The following is a 19,116-nucleotide window of genomic DNA, read 5'->3' as shown; positions in this document are numbered from 1 at the left end:
TGGCCTGGCAGGGGACTCTTGTCCAGTCCCGGGTGGGAAGGCTGTGCCTCCTCTGTGACATTTCTCTCGAGAACCTTTAGGTTTTCCTTTATGTGGCTACCTCCAGCTGATTCTGAACAAGCTCTGATCTTGTTAGAGTGGTTGGCTGGTACCCTGGAGTCGCTGGGATGGGCTTCTTAATAAGGGGTTGTCAGTGGTGGGGAAGGGTTGCTGACATGAATAGCTGTCCCAAATAACCAGAGTCAGGCTGTGTTTGTCATGGGTTTTTCCCTCAGTTACCGTGGCGTTTCTCACCCTTCCCTTTTGTGTTAGGACACAAGCAGAAGATACGAAAACAAGGCTGGCAGCTTCATCACCGGGATTGACGTCACCTCCAAGGTAAGAGAGGCCACGGTTTGTTCAGTTTGATACACAGGGGAGCTTAGTGAACTCGGTCCCTAGGACCTGCAAAACAGTGAATATTTTTAACCTCCGTCTTTTCTTTTGTCGGTGAGTTAAACCTGAGGAAAACTGGGCTACACCGTCAGTGATGCCCTCGTACATCCTGAAAGTGTCCAGGCAGCGTTTTTGTGCTCCTCATCCACAAAAAGATCAAAATCACTGTACTTAGAGGCCTGCGCTTAACCGTTTCCAAGAAAAAGCTTTGTACCAAGAATGCTTTTTTTTGAGCTGTGTCTTTTCTTAGAAAATATGTATCTCTTCTACTTTACATGAAAGAAAACATGAAAAGTGCCTGGCACGTGGTAGGTGCTTAGTAAATGTCTTCATTCTTCATGGGTCGCAGACTTGAAAAACAGGTTTTCTGACTGTGGTGATCTAAACTTGATTTTATTATTTTTTTCATAAAGAATTATTTCTTTGAAAGGTAGAGTTTGAGAGAGAGAGAGAGAGAGATCTTCAGTCTGCTGGTTCACTCCCTAAATGGCTGCAAGGACCAGGGTGGGGCCAGTCTGAAGCCAAGAGCCAGGGTTTTCTTCGAGGTCTCCTACATGGGTGCAGGGGCCCAAGGACTTGGGCCATCCCTTGCTGCTTTTCCAGGCACATTAGTATGGAGCTATATCAGAAGTGAAGGGACCAGAATTCCAACCAGTGCTCATATGGGATGCCAGCGTTGCAAGTGGCGGCTCTACCCGCCATGCCACAACGCCGGCCCCACAATCTAAACTTTAAGAGCCAAGCCGCCCAGTACCTGAGAGTATTACCTTTCTTCCACTGAATGCTGCTCAGTCAAACCCAGGATTTTTGTTATAAATGCTAATACGTATTTGTTGTTTTAAGCACTGATAGCCAGTTTAGATATTCTTTCTGATTTTAATGTGTGTAATTAAGTTTGGCACAGAATTTTAAATTACAATTCTGAAAGGCCAAAAGAAAGAGAACTGATCATCTTTTAGACAGCTGTGACAATAGAATGAAATGAAAATGTTTTCTTAGTGCAGGGTTCTTAAGAGCCACTAGAGGTGGGCAGTTGGATTTATTTTAGGTGTTGGAAGAAACTTACAAAGTAGATGATTTTTCCAGTGAGGCATCAGTGCTTCTTGTCACTTAAAGGTGAAAACTGGCAATTCCGGGGACACAGGCTGGAAGAGAGGAGAGTGTGTCTGCGTCAGAGTTATTTTTAAACGAGGAGCTAGCTTTAGGGCGGGGACTGCTTGGGCGGATGTAACGTGGCGGAATGTGCCAGGTGTGATTACCGTGCCCACAGATGATGGAAGTGGTGGTGATGGGGAGAGGCTCCTGGAAATAGCCCCAGAATCAGAAGCTTATCCCACTTAACTTGAGCAGGCACCTCCAGCCTTCTGACTTGGGCCTCAATTCTGTACCCGGAGAATTGGAATGTTGAGGTTGTTTAGCTGTGATTTGTTGGCATCATTGCTAATAGTGAGTGGAATGTCAGAGAACTTCAGGATCTGGAAAGCACCATTCATTCAATCAGCAAATGCTTGCTGAATTCCTCCTGTGTCCCAGCCACAGTGATAGGCTGTGATAGAATGCAAAGTATTATAGTATGCAGCAGTATTCATGTGGGCCCTCCCACACCATAGAATATGAAACCCAGTGTTTTATAAGACTGTTCCGTTTCAATATTTCAGATTTTTTTTGTGTGTTTAAATTAGTGAGAGAGAATCAGAGAGTTCCCATCTTCTGGTTTGCTCCTCCCATGCCTGGGCCCGAGGTGGGAGCAGGCGCTCAGTGCAGGAATGCAGGTGTCTGGGCCATCGATGCTGCCTCTTAGGGTCTGCACGGATAGGCAGCTGCAGTCACACCCAGAGCTGCCGTTGGACTCAGGCACTCCTCACTCCCAGCTGACGGGCCAGGTGCCTGACCCCTGATGTGTTTTAGAGTTGCCGCCGATTCATGTGATGATTTAACTTTCCTTCTCCATGTTTCACTTCCTTGACTTTTTCTATACTTTCTAGGAAGCAATTGAGAAGAAAGAACAGCGAGCCAAGCGTTTCCATTTTCGATCAGAAGTCAATCTTGCCCAGAGGAACGTCGCCTTGGACCGAGACATGATGAAGAAAGGTACAAGGTGTTTCTGGGGGAATCTGTGCACGTTAACCCAGGGAGTGACTTTTCCCTGCCATTGCCTCATGCATCTGGCCTTGCCTTATTTGAGGAGTCTTCTAAAAGTTCATGGTTGCACCAAAATAAACTTATCTTTTAACTCCATTTTCTACTAACTTTCTGAAGTACACAGAGCCTGAAAGTAATTTTATGCAGTATTTTTAATGCACCTTTGTTTTGACTGTGCGCTGTCACATGAAATCAGGTGTATGATTTTCCGTCGTGTTGGTGTTCAAGAAGTTCTGGTTTTGGGGGCGGGTGTTTGGTGCGGTGGTTAAGCTACTGCTTGAGACACCCGCATCCCGTATTGGAGTGTCAGTTTGATTTCAGTTTCCTGCTGCTGCATGCCATGGGAGACAGCAGGTGATGGCTCAAGTACTTGGGTCCCTTCCACCCATGTGGGAGACCGGGATTAAGTTCTGAGCTCCTGGCTTCCACCTAGCCCAGCCCTAGCTTTTATGGGCATTGAAGGAGTGAACTAGCAGATGGAAAAGTGCTTTCTGTCTTTCTCCCTTTCAAGTAGATGAAAATAAATAAAAATCTTCAAGAAGGGTTTGGTTTTGGAGCCTTTCATGTTTCAGGGTTTTAGATTAGAAATTCTCAACTGGTACAGCAATCTGTTCCAGTCTTCCAAAGCAGTTTACAGATAGAAGGGAAAATTAGTACTCTTAGTGAGCCTATGTCCTTATTTGTTATTCCACTCTAATATAAATATTTGAGTGCAGAAGGCCCCCCTGCATTGTATTTGTAAGTTTGTATGTGTTGGGGGGTGGGGGTGAGGGTTTAATTATTTATTTGAAAGGCAGAGAGAGCGAGCGAGAAAGATCTTCCATTTGCTGAGTCAGTTCCCAAATGCCTGCAGCAGCTGGAGCTAGGCCAGACCAAAACCCAAAACCTGTCATCTGCATGTTACACCTGGGTGGCAGGGACACATGAGTCCGCTGCCTTCCTGGGTGCACTAGTAGGACTGTGGCTGGGAAGCAGAGCAGCTTAGACTTGAGTGAGCACTCGGATATGGACGAACCCACTGTGCCACGAAGCCTGCGCTCAGTTTGGCTTTTTTTTTAAGAGCTCCATGGCAGCCTCTGAATGTGCATGAAAGGTCTGTGTGTGCGAGCTTCTCCAGCCGTGCTTGGCTGATGGGAGCAGAAGCTCAGCACCATGTTGAATGAAAGGAAGAATCGGGAATAGTTACTATTTCTTGGGAACTTGCTTTCTTACCAAGTACTTGTCAAGCATGTGTTGAATTTGTTTATTGTTTCCTGCAACTCTATGAGGTATATATTTTTATCCCTATTTTACACAAAAAAAGCTAGATCACACTCATTTAATGAAATGCCCACGGTCGCTCAGCTAGTAAAGATGAAGTCAGTGTTTGAGCCCAGGGTTGGGTATTGTGGTACAGCAGGTTAAGATGCTGCTTGGGACACCCGTATCCCATGTTGGAGTGCAGGTTCTCATCCTGGCTGCTCCCAGCGGTAACAAAACATTAAGTTGTTAGAGTGGTGCCTGGCATGTAGTAGGTAAATGTTATCGTCATTTACTAAGTGAGCAGCCTCTTGGGAGAATGGAGAAGTTGGAAACAGCTTCTTGCTTCCTCCAGATGTCAAGTTGTTCATTCCTACCATGAATACCGATATCAATACCAATACCAATACTACTGCTAATAAAAAATAACGTTTGTTAAATGCTGGTCACTCTGTCATAAGTTAACTTAGCCTTTCAATAACCTTATGAAGGGAATGCACTTAGCATTTGTGTTTTACCTGAGAGGTTAAGATGCTTGCCCAGAGTCCCACAGCTAGGTCAGGAGCAAGGCTGGGACTGAAGGATTGGCCTGGCTAAAGCCTGTGTTCCCACCCAGGCTGCCAGCACTGGGGACCATGCTTTGGGATGCGCTACACTACACTGTTCTGTCCCAAGAGTGACTTGCTTCTTTTGGATGACTTGATGTCAGACTGCTTCTGTCTTGTCCCCAGCATTGAGGGTCTCAGGGTTGGAAGGCACCTTAAAGGTCATCCAGACCAAGCTCCCAAGCCCAGGGCTGCAGGCCTTTTCCCAAAGTTCCTGTTGGTCCTTTGGCGTCTGCTTAAATGTTTCCTAGTGATAGCACTGAGAACTGTTTACAAGACAGGCAGCTTTGGTTTTGGATTCTTCCTTGTGTTGAAGAAGTACTGTCTTCTAGTAATTGGTTGTTAGTTATTGTGTAGCCCTTTGAGCCATGGTGTAGCCTTCATGTGATGGAAGCACAGGCTTGCTGGCGTCCCTATGCTTCCTTTATACTGATTTTCATAGAGCTTTCTGATCTCTCTTCTCTGGACCCTTTTCAGTTTCCAAATGACCTTCATCAGGTGAGGTGTTGATTCCAGACATGCCTGGATTCTTGGAGAGTATGGCAGGACTTGGTAGTGCTGTCTTGGTCCTGGCCAGGTCATGGTGGGATACTCTTTGTCTGGTCAGCTCTTTTCTCCCAGGAATTGCACCCAGCAAAACAACTTGTATTTGAGGCACCTTTAGAAAATACTTTTTTATTTACCGCAGTTTAACTACATCTTGTGAATTGAAAGTGTGCGTGTTTAATCTGTTGAGTTAGCGTCTGTGTTACTTCTGCCCTTCAGTGCTATGTCCTCCTGCCTTTGTGTGCTCTCTGCCTTGGTCTGCATGGCTTCGGCTTCCGGCCAGTTGTCGGTGAATGTTGAACAGTGTCTGGCTGTAATCATGCCGTGGAACATAGATGCATTAATTATAAGTCTTTTCATTTTATTGTCATGAGAAACTAGAGCAAGAGCACCATCTATGGTATTCCTTGAATTTCTTGGCCTAGTAATCCTGTCAGGAAAGAAATGAGGTTAGTGTGCCTTTCTCCTTACACAGCTCATGTCATTTCCTAAGGGAAAGACTGGTTTCTTAAGAGATCACATATTCTGTCTAATAAGCTTTTAATCTGTGGTCAGGAGATTTCCCTTTTCCTCCTCTATGAAAATCAGTAGATTAGTCCTTCTCAAGACTTTAAGGTGCTTCTCTGCTTCCCTGCCACTTTTAGAGATTACTACCTAATTTTGAAATCACAGCTGCAGTCAGTACACTGGAATGTAATTCTGGACCTGGAGGTTAAAAATCTATTGAAACTAATGCTGGGGCCAGCACTGTGGCATAGCAGGTGAAGCCACCACCCACAGTGCTGGCATCCCATATGTGCACCGGTTTGAGTCCTGTTTGCTCCATTTCCAATCCAGCTCTCTTCTGTGGCCTGGGAAAGCAGTGGAAGATGGCCAAAGTGCTTAGGCCCCTGCCACCCGCGTGGGAGACTTGGAGGAAGCTCCAGGCTCCTGGCTTGGGATCGGCTCAGCTCCAGCCGTTGCGGCCATTTGGGGAGTGAACCAGCGGATGGAAGTCAGTCTCTCTCTCTCTTTCTGCCTCTGCCTCTCTGTAACTCTGCCTTTCAAATAAATAGATAAATCTTAAAAAAAACAAAAACAAAAACCTAATGCTATGCTGTCCTCACCTGTTGCGGGTTTGGGTTCTGTGCGACAGCTCTCCAGGTTGTCAGTGGACTAGCAGGAGAGTTCAGCAGCTCTGCTTTGGTCCTGCATCATCTTCCCACAGCAGTGACGGCTGTAGACACTTAGAAGAAAGCCATCAGCAGCGGGGGTGGGCAGGTCCGCCCTGGGCTCTCAGCTTTTCTCCATTAGGTGGTTTGCAGTTTGTGCTCACCAAGGAACATTTGGAAAGTAGACTAAGAAAGAAGTTGCTGGTAGCCCAGCACTCACAGCAGGCGTTGCCATGCTCTGTGTGCTTCCTTCCTGTCTCTTCTGGGAATTAACTTTGTTTTTTCCCTCTGTGGTCATACTGCTCTTTTCCCCTTTCCATTTGAAGTAATGAGCATTTTGTCGTTAGTCGTCTAGCCTTTATCTGTCTCCTGTAGGTGTTCTTTGGTGAGTTGAGCTCACTGACGTCTTGCTGCCTTCTCTTGGGTCACCTCTTACGCTGTGTGTGACTGTATTTAGGGATTACTCTGATCTGAGGCTTTGGCTTTGGCCACTTTTTCTTGGGATTTTCTGAAATATGCTCTCCTAACGGCTTGAATTTCGTGTCTTACTGCCCATTATTCATTTCTTCTTTTCCTGTTAGAAAAGCCCACCCTGACCTCAGCACCTGGCATGTAGTGAACACTCAGTAAACGTCCAGTCCTCAAACCCAGCGCCTGTGTGCTCTGCAGCCGTGGCTGTCGGCCGATAGCCCTGTGGTGTGGGTTGGCAAGCGTGTGGGAGCCGTCTTTGTCGCGTTGTTTCATTCTGAGCGGTGCCGTTGTCAGCAGGTGCAGAAGCGTTGGACGTTCTTTGGCAGCTTCCATCAGATCTGGAGCTGCTTGCAGTGGTGCCGTCTCGAGTGGGTCGTGCCGCTGTCGGTGTGGGACTCTTCCGAGAACGGACCTTTCTTGTCCTCTAGCTAACTAAGGCTGCTCCAACTCTGTCATGTGCCTTTGCGTCTCTTTCTGTCTCTTTACTGCTTTTTCTGAATGAAATTGCCCGCTGTCCAGTTCTTAGTTGTGTGTGCCAGTCTCTACGTAAAGATAGGCGTGTGCGGTCTGACAATGTGTTTCTCACGTGCCTTCCCTTTTGTTTTGTTTTTATTTTAGTTTCCATCCCTGTCAGCTTTCTTTTTTTAATGTAATACTTTGATAAAGCAGTGCTGTGACGCTCTTTATATTTACTTATGTAATTTTTTTCTTTCTTTTTTTTTTTTTGGCCTTTGTTTTCTCTGCTTGTCTCATGTAAGATTAGTCCTCATCATCTCTTACTCTTCAGTCCATCTCGTCTGCCGTCATCAGGAGCCGTCTCTGTTCTCTGTTCCCTTCTGTGGAACCATCGGCTCACTGTTCCAGAGCCACAGGCAAGAGCGGAAGCCGGCCCCGGGCCTCACACACCCTTGCTTCCCGTCTTACATTTGGGCCCCTATTACTCCTGTACTGCCCCTGAACACCTGTTGAGGTTCACAAGACTTGACACCATCTCCGTCTTCAAGAACCTGAGCTGTCAGGGAGAATATTTACCAGATTTGTCTGACCACACGGACACGGGCTTCCAATAACCATGGGCTCCCTTCTCTTCCTCTTCAAAATGAAGTGACAAAACTATTAAAATTGTTCTTGTCTGTTAGTGTTCATATGTATTGTAAGTTTGTTTATTTTTTTGTAAAGATTTATTTATTTGAAAGAGTTATATAAAGAGGGGAGAGGTCTTCCATCCACTGGTTCAGTCCCCAAATGGCTGCAAAGACCAGGCCAGAGCCAGGAGCCGGGAGCTTCATCCAGGTCTCCCTCTTGAAAGTGGAGCAGCTAGGACTGGAGCCAGCACCCATATGGGATGCTGGCACTGCCGGCAATGGCTTTTACCCACTGTGTTACAGGGCTGGCCCTCTGGCCATCTTCTGCTTTCTCAGGCAGTTAGCAGGAAGCAAGATCAGAAGTGGAGCATCTGGGACTTGAACCAGTTCTTGTATGGGATGCTGGTGTCGCAAGCAGCAGCTTGACCTGCTGTGCCACAATGCCAACCCCTATATAGATTTCTTTATTTTTTCTTATTTATATATTGTCTCGTTTCACAATTTAGAGGGTTAAATGAGATAATATACTTAAAGTATATTAATTATAAAAGTAAAAAATTAAGACAGTTCTACTAAGGCTAAAGTTCCTTTTTGACCCTAGCCCTCAACATTCTTCCTTCCCTAAAGGTAACAGTTATTACCAGAATGGTGAAAATCATATTATGCTTTTTTTCCTGGGTATTTGTGTACACAAATGTAAACTAGAAAATGTATGGAAGTGTTTTATGTTCTTTTTTTCTTTTTTAAAAAATATTTATTTATTTGAACGTCAGAGTTACACAGAGAGAGGAGAGGCAGAGAGATAGAGAGAGAGAGAGAGAGGCCCTCCATCCGCTGGTTTGCTCCCCAATTGGCTGCAACGGCTGGAGCTGCACCAATCTAAAGCCAGGAGCCAGGAGCTTCTTCTGGGACTCCCACTCGGGTACAGAGACCCAAGGACTTAGGCCATCTTCTACTGTTTTCCCAGGCCATAGCAGGGAGCTGGATTGGAAGTATAGTAGCTGGATCTTAAACCGGCGCCCATATGGGAACTGGTGCCTGGCACTGCAGGCAGCGGCTTAACCCGCTATGCCACAGCGCTGGCCCTTATGTTCTTCTTCAGTGTCATCACATTATATGTAATTTTCTACAGCTTGGTTGTTTTTTTTTTTTCCTTTCTGAATGTGTCTTAGAATATTTCCATGGTATATAATAATCTTTTTTTGCTATATAGACAAATCATAATTGATTACTCTGATAGCTACCAGGTTATTAGAAATAGTGCTGCTGTGGACATTCTGAGCCACTTTGTGAATTCACGTGTGTTTCTGTCTATAGGGTAGATGCTGGGACTAGAATTCCTAGTGATAAGACACTCACCATTTGCCCTTCAAAGAGTTACAGTTCATACTTTACCAGCAGGGGGAGTAAGTGTCCCAATGGATGGCCAAAAGACAGAAACTGCATACCAAAAGACAAAACCTGGTCAAGAATCTGGTGTATTCTTGTGCTGGTGTGCATTCTCCTGATTACTAGTGAGGCCAACCCATCTCTTTGTGTTTACTAGGCTTTTGTATTTCCTTTTGCATAAATTGCTTGCTTTTGTTCTATGCCCATTTTTATTTAGAATTACCATTTTCTTACTGACTTTCAGGATCTCTTTAGTTTCATACTATAGTTTCTTTACCTTAGTTTCATACTTTGATATATCTGAGGGAATGCCTGCTTTTCTTTTAGAATCGTTTCTACTGTTGTACATCTCTGACATACGTTTAAATATTTTGGAATCAGCTTGTCAGACTGAAGAATTATTAGGTTTGTTATTGTTTTGATTATAACAGGTTAATGTGTGGAGAGATTATTTGTTTAATCTTTTGAAGCTTAATATGCCTGTTCTAAATTAAATTATTTGTTTAATGCTCTGTTCAGAGATAAAAATTAACTTACTGTCATGTCTCATGTTCTTTGGAAATAATTGCCATTTTATTCAGCGTATTTCTTTTCTGGACACGTGTTATCTGAACTGTTACAAAAGAGTCTGGTGGTGTGTGCAATGGCACGTGGTAAATTTCTGTCATGTCTTATGTATCTCATTTTTCTAGCAATCCCCAAAGTGAGGCTGGAGACAATCTACATTTGTGGAGTGGATGAGATGAGTACCCAGGATATCTTTTCCTATTTTAAAGAATATCCTCCGGCTCACATTGAGTGGTTGGATGATACCTCCTGTAAGTACACTGGCTTTTCTGTTGTGTATGTTTTTGTTTATGATTTTTAAAGAGTTCTTGCCATCTGAGGTGGTAAATGAGTATGACCCAGACTATGTGTTTATGCCTCGCCTCAGCCCTTAGCCTAGGAGAAAAGAACTTGCTCATTGGTGAGGATCAGCATGCCTTACCCAGTCTGCCAGCTCACATGCCATGGGTGTTCCGGGTCGGCTCAGAGGTGGTGCCTGGGGCCCTAGGAGTCTGATGGCCAGTGTCTGAGTCTAGTATACACGATGTGGCTTCTTTAACACGCAGGTTTCCTGACTAAGGGCTGCATTTTCAGGGCTTGCATGTTGTCAGTGCTACTTGTCATAGAGTTATTCAGAGGGCTGGCTCTGCCTCAGTGTTTGGGACCTAGAACTAGACCAGAATACCAGACTCACCTCTGCTCACCTTTGAACTGTGTTTTCTGGAACGTCATCTGCTCGCCCTAAGTACTGAGTTGTCCAACTTGTGGGCAAACTGTAATTTTGATCTTGCTTCCCCACGCCAGGACTGGGCTGACTTGACTTGCTGCCTGCAGGCAGTACCCCAGGTAGCCACCTGGCTGTCTTGACGGCTTCCTGAATGTTGAATCAGTGTTGTCATTGAAAGAAGAAACACGACTGAGAAAAATATTTTTCTTCATTTTCCTTTCTGCTTAACTTTACGCTGTCCAGATCAGATCAGCAAACCTTTTTCTTTTTTTTTTTTTTTCTTTTTTTTTATTTTTGACAGGCAGAGTGGACAGTGAGAGAGAGAGAGAGAGAAAGGTCTTCCTTTGCTGTTGGTTCACCCTCCAATGGCCGCCGCGGCCGGCGCACCGCACTGATCCGAAGGCAGGAGCCAGGTGCTTCTCCTGGTCTCCCATGGGGTGCAGGGCCCAAGCACTTGGGCCATCCTCCACTGCACTCCCTGGCCACAGCAGAGAGCTGGCCTGGAAGAGGGGCAACTGGGACAGAATCTGGTGCCCCAACTGGGACTAGAACCTGGTGTGCCGGCGCCACAAGGTGGAGGATTAGCCTGTTGAGCCACGGCGCTGGCCCAGCAAACCTTTTTCTATAAAGGGCTGGACAGTCAATATTTGAGGCTTTGCAGGCCACATGGTCTCTGTCACATGTACTCAGCTCTGCCAAGGTGGCAGGAAAGCACCCATAAACACTGTATGGATTGCTTCTGCTAATGAGCCTGGCTGTTTTCTTTTCTTTCTTTCTTTTTTTTTAAAGATTTATTTATTTATTTATTTGGGAGGCAGAGGCAGAGAGAAAGAGAAGTCTTCCCTCTGCTGGTTCATGCCCCAGGTGGCCACAACAGCTGGAAATGGGCCTGTCCAAAACCAGGAGCCAGGAGCTTCTTCCAGGTCTCCCACGCAGGTGCAGGGGCCCAAGGACTTGGACCGTCTTCTACTGCTTTCCCAGGCCATAGCAGAGAGCTGGATCAGAAGTGGAATAGCCAGGACTTGAACTGGCGTGCATATAGGATGGCAGCACTGCAGGAGGTGGCTTCAGCAGCTATGCCACAGTGCTGGCCCCAACTAATTTCATAGGAGAGATTTTATGGGTTGAGTGTGTGGTGCAGTGGTTAAGATGCCTCTGGGGATGTCTACATCCCATATTGGAGTGCATGGGTTCAAGTCCCAGCTCTGTTTCCAGTTCCAGCTTCCTGCTGGTGTGTACCCTAAGAGGCAGCAGAGATGTCTCAAGTACTTGGGTCACTGCCAGCTGTGTGGGAAACCTGAACTGAGTTCTGGGCTTCTGGCTTCAACCTGGCCTAGCCCTGACTGTTGAGGCCATATGGGGAGTAAGCCAGCAGATGGAAGATTTCTCTCTTGTCTCTTCCTCTCTTTCTCTGTAACTCTGTCTTTCAAGTAAATAAAATAAATTTTTTAAAAAGACATTTAAAAATAGATTATTTTTATTTTTTTTAAAGATTTATTTATTTATTTGAAAGGCAGAGTTACAGAGAGGCAGAGAGAGAGAGAGAGAGAGAGGTCTTTCATCTGCTGGTTCACTCCCCATATGGCCACAATGGCTGGAGCTGTGCCGATCTAGAGCCAGGAGCTTCTTCCAGGTCTCCCACACAGGTGCAGGTGCCCAAGGACTTGGCCATCTTCCACTGCTTTCCCAGGCCATAGCAGAGAGCTGGATAGGAAAGGGAGCAGCAGGGACTCGAACCTGCACCCATATGGGATGCCAGCACTGCAGGCAGCAGCTTTACCTACTTCTCACAGTGCTGGCCTCAATAGATTATTTTTAAAAAACAGACTGTGCTACTACTGTCTACACTTGTTTTCTTTCTTTCTTTCCTTTTTTTTTTTTTTTTTTTTTTTTTTTTGGACAGATAGAGTTAGACAGTGAGAGAGACAGAGAGAAAGGTCTTCTTTCCATTGGGTCATCCCCCAAATGGCTGCCATGGCCGGCGCAGCCAGGAGCCAGGTGCTTCCTCCTGGTCTCCCATGTGGGTGCAAGGCCCAAGCATTTGGGCCATCCTCCACTGCTTTCCTGGGCCACAGCAGAGAGCTGGACTGGAAGAGGCGCAGCCGGGACTAGAACCCGGGGTGCCGACACCGCAGGCAGAGTATTAACCTGGTGATCCACGGCGCTGGCGTCTACACTTGTTTTCATTATTTGGTGTGTATGTTGACTGATGGCAGTCTGTAGCTAGATGAGACTCCAACAGTGAATTTGACCTGCTTTCCAGAAATAAAACCAGGGCCGGCACTGTGGCATAGCGGGTAAAAACCACTGCCTGCAGTGTTGGGAACCCACATGGGTGCTGGTTTGAGTCCTGGCTATTCCGCTTCTGATCCAACTCCCTGTTAATGCTCCTGGGAAAGCAGTGGAAGGTGGCCCAAGTGCTGGGGCTCCTAGCTCCTAGCTTTGGGTCACCCCATTTGGGGAGTGAACCAGCGGGTGAAAGATCTCACTGTCTCTCCCTCTCTCTCTGTAGCTCTGCCTTTCAAATGAACAGATAAATCTTTAAAAAAGGAAAAGAACCATTTGGGCACAATGTGATATTTTATTTTATATTTTATTTTAGGTAATGTGGTTTGGCTAGATGAAATGACAGCCACACGAGCCCTTATTAATATGAGTTCTCTGCCAGCCCAGGATAAGATAAGAAGCAGGGACGCCAGTGAAGACAAGTCATCTGAGAAAAGTAAGAAAGGTAACTGAGCACAAAGGTGGGACCTGTGGCCTAAAAGTCCTGTTTTGCACAGTCTTGTTTTGGGCTTTGAGTCACAGAGCGGAGCATTGAAGCATCCCGTCAGTGAGTGTGTCTGATGTTAGCTTTAATGCTCTGGACCCTCAGTAGAAAGGATGTTCCTTTACCATGATATAAGATGGGCTGACACAAGGTTCATTGTCTTCCTCACATTCCATTTTAGATAAGCAGGAGGACAGCTCAGATGATGATGAGGCTGAAGAAGGAGAAGTTGAAGATGAAAACCCAAGTGATGCAGAGGTTAGTAATAGGGCGAGATAATGCGTAAGGTTTTATTGTGAAAGTTGTTTACTGTGCTGGCTTTTACCATAAAACCTTTTGGGGTTGCATCAGGCTCTTGGCCTTTAAAATGACTGTAACAGTTCACCTTGAGATCTAGAGTAGTGCTCACACTTCTGTGTAAAAGAAAATGGCTTTATCGAGAAGTATTTTAAAGTATTTCATCATTAAGTGATGGTATTTTTACTAATGATTTATGTACTATTGTTGGAAATATTTGAATATTCATTTCTAAAGTATTTACCAAGTTCCTACTGTATACCAAGTTCTAGGTGCTAAGGATATGGAATGAAGCAAAACAAAGCTCATTACCCTCTCTACTTTCTGGTGGGAAGATGGACAGTACACAGGTCCTTAGATGATGGACCGTCAGGAGGGAGTGAGTGCAGTGCAGAAAAGGGAGGGTGGGGGCAGAGGATGATGGGACTGGTGCTTTAGACAAGGTGGTGTGGGAAGCCTCTGACCTGGGAATTCTGCAGAGGAACTGGTGCTGCAATGCTGATGGACTCACTGCTGTCTTGATGGTAATTTATCTACTAAGGAAATATTAGTAACTACTTTTTATGTTGAAAATGTATTTCTCTTTTGTTAAGTTGGACACGTTGTCTCAGGTAGAAGAAGAGTCTCTGTTAAGAAATGATCTTCGTCCAGCTAACAAACTAGCTAAAGGAAATAGATTGTTCATGAGATTTGCTACAAAAGGTAAATTTGATACTGATTTTTACTTTTAATCAAATGATTAATTATTGAATGGCATCTTTCTCTTCTGATTAGACGTTAGGTCAGGTCATCTCAAAATTCCCTTAAAAGTGTGATATTCTGTGCCGATGAAATAATAGCTTGCTGCCTGAGTAGGGATTTGTGCCTTTGAAAGTGAAAGTTAATTGTGTATTTTTGTGACTTCTGGCTAAAGTAGATTATTTCTGTTAAAACTGGTTTACTTTAAATACTTCTTAGCCAGTTACCATCTGAACTTTCAAAACTTTAAAATTAGACTTTGTAAATTTTTTTTGAAAGATTTATTTATTTATTGGGGGCCGGTGCCGTGGCTCCCTTGGCTAATCCTCTGCCTGCGGCGCTGGCATCCCATATGGGTGCCGGGTTCTAGTCCCGGTTGCTCCTCTTCCAGTCCAGCTCTCTGCTGTGACCTGGGAGGGCAGTGGAGGATGGCCCAAGTGGTTGGGCCCCTGAACCTGCATGGGAGACCAGGAGGAAGCACCTGGCTCCTGGCTTTAGATCGGCATAGCTCCAGCCGTAGCAGCCATCTAGGGGGTGAACCAATGGAAGGAAGACCTTTCTCTCTGTCTCTCTCCCTCACTGTCTGTAACTCTACCTGTCAAAAAAAAAAAAAAAAAAAAAGATTTATTTATTTATTTGAAAGTCAGAGTTACACAGAGAGAGAGAGGTCTTCCATCTGATGGTTCACTCCCCAGATGGCTGCAATGAACAGAGCTGCGCTGATCCGAAGCCAGGAGCTTCTTTCAGGTCTCCCACGTGGGTGCAGGGGCCCAAGGACTTGGGCTATCTTCCATTGCTTTCTCAGGCCACAGCAGAGAGCTGGATTGGAAGTGGAGCAGCTGGGACTAGAACCGGCACCCATATGGGATGCCGGTGCTTCAGGCTGGGGTGTTAACCTGCTGCGCCACAGTGCCAGCCCAGACTGTAAATTTATCATACCAATATCCTTGTTGATGTACATGCTAACTTACTGTTAACTCTAATTCCCTCTCACGAGACATTTTATGCACAATGATCTTTGGTGGGCGTTAGAAACACACACACAAACTTATCCAAGTCAGATGTTGCTGGATAGCGGGGACACAAGCTGAGAAATGCATTGTTAGTTGATTTTGTTGCCATGTGAACATCATACTTACACAAACCTAGATGATTGTTAGAATGTCTAAAGTTATTTTATCAGGTGAATTGATTTTACTATTCCTTTTCTGATAATGAAAATAAGCTGCCGAATTGAGTGCTGTACACTCATTGGCTTATGCACACAAATGTCTCAGAAAAATGGGCTATCTCCTGTTAATCACTCACTGTGCCTCTTGATGCAGTCCAGAGCTAGAAACATGAGGTGTGTGAGGTTGCTGGCTTTGGGACGTGGCATACTGTTTGACAGGAAACAGAGGGATGTACTGTAAAAAGCTGATGAAAGTATGGTATAATAAACACATAAACCAGGAAGACAGTCATTTATTATCATTACCAAGTTTGATGTATTATATGTAACTTGCTGTTCTATGCAGCTGGCGGCACAGCGGATTCGTTACACCAGCATTCCCACAAAGGTGTGACTAATGGGCATTACCACCTCACTAGACGATAGAACACATTAGCTGTTGTGGTGGTCTGGGGCCACTGTTGTGTAGACAGTCCATGGTTCACTAAGACACCTTAGACTGTGTGTGCCTATGTACAAGTATGTATACACAAGTATGTATACATCCACATCTGTGTTTTTAGTCACTTGAGAGTTAGTCGGAGATAATACCCATTACCCCTTTGGTGTGTGTATCCAGAGAACAAGGACACTCTTATACAGAGCAGTTATCAAGATTGGAAAATCTAACATTAAGTCCAATACTGCCACCTAATCCATAGTCAGGTTTCTTCTGTCTCCCAAATTGTCCTTTATAGAGTCCCTCACCCCAGGTTTAGGATCCACTCCAGGACTGAGTAGTGTGTCTTACCTCATTAGTCTCTCTCTCTTTCTATTTTTTTTTTTTTTTTAAGATTTATTTTATTTGAAAGAGTTAGAGAAAGAGAGAGCTCTTCTTCCAGTGGTTCACTTCCCAGTGGCCACAATGACTAGTACTGGGCCAGGCCAAAACCAGGAGGCAGGAGCTTCATCTGGGTCTCCCATGCAGGTGCAGGGGCCCGAGCACTTGGGCCGTCTTCCACTGCTTTCCCAGGCCAAAGCAGAGAGCTGGATGGGAAGTGGATCAGCCAGAATTTGAACCGGTGCCCATTTGGGATGCAGCAGCGACTTAACCCGCTGTGCCGCAACACTGGCCCCCTTCTTAGTCTCTTAATCTGCAGTGACTCTGCTGTGCATTCCTTGACTGACAGTTTTGGAGAGCGTATGGCCTCGTTATTTTATAGATAGAATTCCCTCAGCTTGGTGTTTCCTCCTAATTAGTTTTAGGTTGTGCATTTGATGTGAGCATACCATATGGGTGATAAATCGGCCATTTTCAGTTCATCATATCAGGGGACATGTGATATTTGTCCCCTTTCCAAGGATGTTGGTTTTTTCACTTAGTTACAGTAGTGATGGGCTGGTATTGTGTTGTAGCCAGATAAACTATTGCTTGTGACACTGGCATCCCATTTTGGAGTGCTAGTTTGGGTCCCGGCTGCTCTGCTTCTGGTCCAGCTTCCTACTAATGTACCTGGGAAGGCAGCAGGTTTTGGCCCACGTGGCCTTGCCACCCATGTGTGAGATCTGGATGGAGTTCCTGCCTCCTGGCATTGAAAGCCATTTGGGAAGTGAACCAGCAGATGGAAGATTGATCAATCTCTCTCATTCTGCCTTTCAAATAAATAAATCGTTGTTGAAAAAAAAAAAAGAGTAATGATCACCAGATTTTTTTCACTGTAAATTTACTGGTTTTCCATTTGTAATGGGAGAGAACAGATTATGCAGTGCTGCAGGTGAGACTTTCAGGCAGTAGCGTTAACATCATTGATGATTTCTAACTCCATCGTTTCTTTATTGATTGGCAGTCTGTTGTAAGGAGGAATTCTGCCTTTGTTACGTATCTGTTTACTTATTATCTCAGTTTAGACTCCTGGATTCTTATTTATTTGGTGGATTATCATGCATTACTGTCATTATTTTGATAAACAGATGCTTCTGATTGGGCCAGTAAAGCCCCTTCAGGCTGTGTTTTGACTCTAGACTTGCCCCATCATTCTTCATCTACTTTCCTACTTTCCTGCACAACACAAACTATTGTGATTTTCTTTCTTTCTTTCTTTCTTTTTTTTTTTTTTTTTTTTTTTTTTTTTTTGACAGGCAGAGTGGACAGTGAGAGAGAGAGACAGAGAGAAAGGTCTTCCTTTTTGCCGTTGGTTCACCCTCCAATGGCCGCTGCGGATGGCGCATCGTGCTGATCCGAAGCCAGGAGCCAGGTGCTTCTCCTGGTCTCCCTTGCGGGTGCAGGGCCCAAACACTTGGGCCATCCTCCGCTGCCTTCCCGGGCCACAGCAGAGAGCTGGCCTGGAAGAGAGGCAACCGGGATAGAGTCCGGCGCCCCAACCGGGACTAGAACCCAGTGTGCCGGTGCCACAAAGGCGGAGGATTAGCCTGTTAAGCCATGGCGCCGGCCTCTGTCTTTCTTTTTAAGGTTTATTTGAGTTATTGAAAAGCAGAGTTACAGAGAGGCAGAGAGAAAGAGAGGTCTTCCATCCTCTGGTTCACTCCCCAAATGGCCCCAATGGCCAGAGCTGTGCTGATCCAAAGCCAGGAGCTTCTTCTGGGTCTCCCACCTGATTGCAGGGGCCTAAGAACTTGGGCCATCTTTCACTGCTTTCCATAGCAGAGAGCTAGATTAGAAGTGGGGCAGCCAGAACTTAAATTGGCACCCATATGGGATGTCAGCACTGCAGGCAGCGGCTTTACGTGCTATGCCACAGTGCCGGCCCCACCATTGTGATTTTCTAGATGCAGGTTATACTTACCTGCCCCAAATCTGGAATGAAGGAAGTGGTGGGCATGTTTCTTTTCTGGGAAGTGTGCACTGCTGGTGTGTTTTGCACTGGCTGCAGTACCATGGTGTTTGTCCTCGACAGTCAGAGAGTGTGAGGAGCTGTCAGGGGCCTTTACTGCTTTTGATAAAACGTGTCAGCCCTGATCACCTTTCCTCACTGGTGACTGGCGTTTGAACCTGATGAGTCAGATTTTTTTTCACGTGTACATTCCGCTGGAGTGGCTGTTTGAGTACACGCAAAAAGTATAGCATCATGCAGGCTTTTTTTAAGCCTTTTTGAAGAACAGTACAATTAGCTAGAAAAAAAAAAGAATGCACTAAATATATGGAATTGTGTCTCGTCTGTTTCTCTCTTGTTTTGTGTTAGAGTGTTGTGGTTCAGAAGCGAGTCTTTCAGAGGCAGCTTTAGACAGGTCAGGCTCACGCATTATTTGAAAGAGTTACAGAGATGCAGAGAGAGAGAAAGAGACAGAAAGAGAGCAGGAGAGAGGAGTCTTCCTTCCACTGGTTCACTCCCCAAAAGGCTGCAATGGCCAGAGCTGGGCCAATCTGAAGCCAAGAGCCAGGAGCTTCTTTTGGGTCTCCCACATGGGCACAGGGGCCCAAGGACTTGTGCCATCTTACACTGCTTTTCCAGGCCATAGCAGAGAGCTGGATGGGAAGTGGAGCAGCCGGGACTCGAACCAGCGCCCATATGGGATGCTGGCACTGCAGGTGGCAGCTTTACCTGCTTCGCCACAGCACTGGCCCTGTGAATCTCTCCTGATTCACTGGTTGCACTGATCTGATCACAGCTATAGAAAACTTTTATTTTTTAAACCATTCAACATTGTCCTCACATCCACAGGAAATCCTAGATAACTATTGTAATTGATTTTTAGATGACAAAAAGGAGCTTGGAGCAGCCAGAAGGAGTCAGTACTACATGAAATATGGGAATCCTAATTATGGAGGCATGAAAGGAATTCTTAGCAATTCTTGGTGAGTCAAAA

At 45.4% G+C, this 19,116-nt stretch overlaps 1 protein-coding gene across 2 annotated transcripts in view; it reads left to right on the top strand.

Moving 5' to 3' along the window:
- Positions 1-19,116, top strand: part of NCBP3 (nuclear cap binding subunit 3) — a 34,413-nt gene that overhangs the window by 1,995 nt on the left and 13,302 nt on the right. The window contains exons 2-8 of one of the 2 annotated variants that reach the window (XM_062216845.1): positions 313-378; positions 2,421-2,526; positions 9,756-9,881; positions 12,939-13,058; positions 13,288-13,364; positions 13,997-14,105; positions 19,006-19,105. In XM_062216845.1, the coding sequence (XP_062072829.1) occupies positions 313-378; positions 2,421-2,526; positions 9,756-9,881; positions 12,939-13,058; positions 13,288-13,364; positions 13,997-14,105; positions 19,006-19,105 (704 nt within the window). Of the gene's footprint in view, positions 1-312; positions 379-2,420; positions 2,527-9,755; positions 9,882-12,938; positions 13,068-13,287; positions 13,365-13,996; positions 14,106-19,005; positions 19,106-19,116 lie in introns of both variants that reach the window. The other variant, XM_062216844.1, reaches the window with a different exon arrangement.

The sequence above is a fragment of the Lepus europaeus genome, chromosome 18, assembly GCF_033115175.1.
Source record: "Lepus europaeus isolate LE1 chromosome 18, mLepTim1.pri, whole genome shotgun sequence".
In the NCBI taxonomy this organism is placed as follows: domain Eukaryota; kingdom Metazoa; phylum Chordata; class Mammalia; order Lagomorpha; family Leporidae; genus Lepus; species Lepus europaeus.
This window is presented reverse-complemented; position numbering and strand designations above follow the sequence as displayed.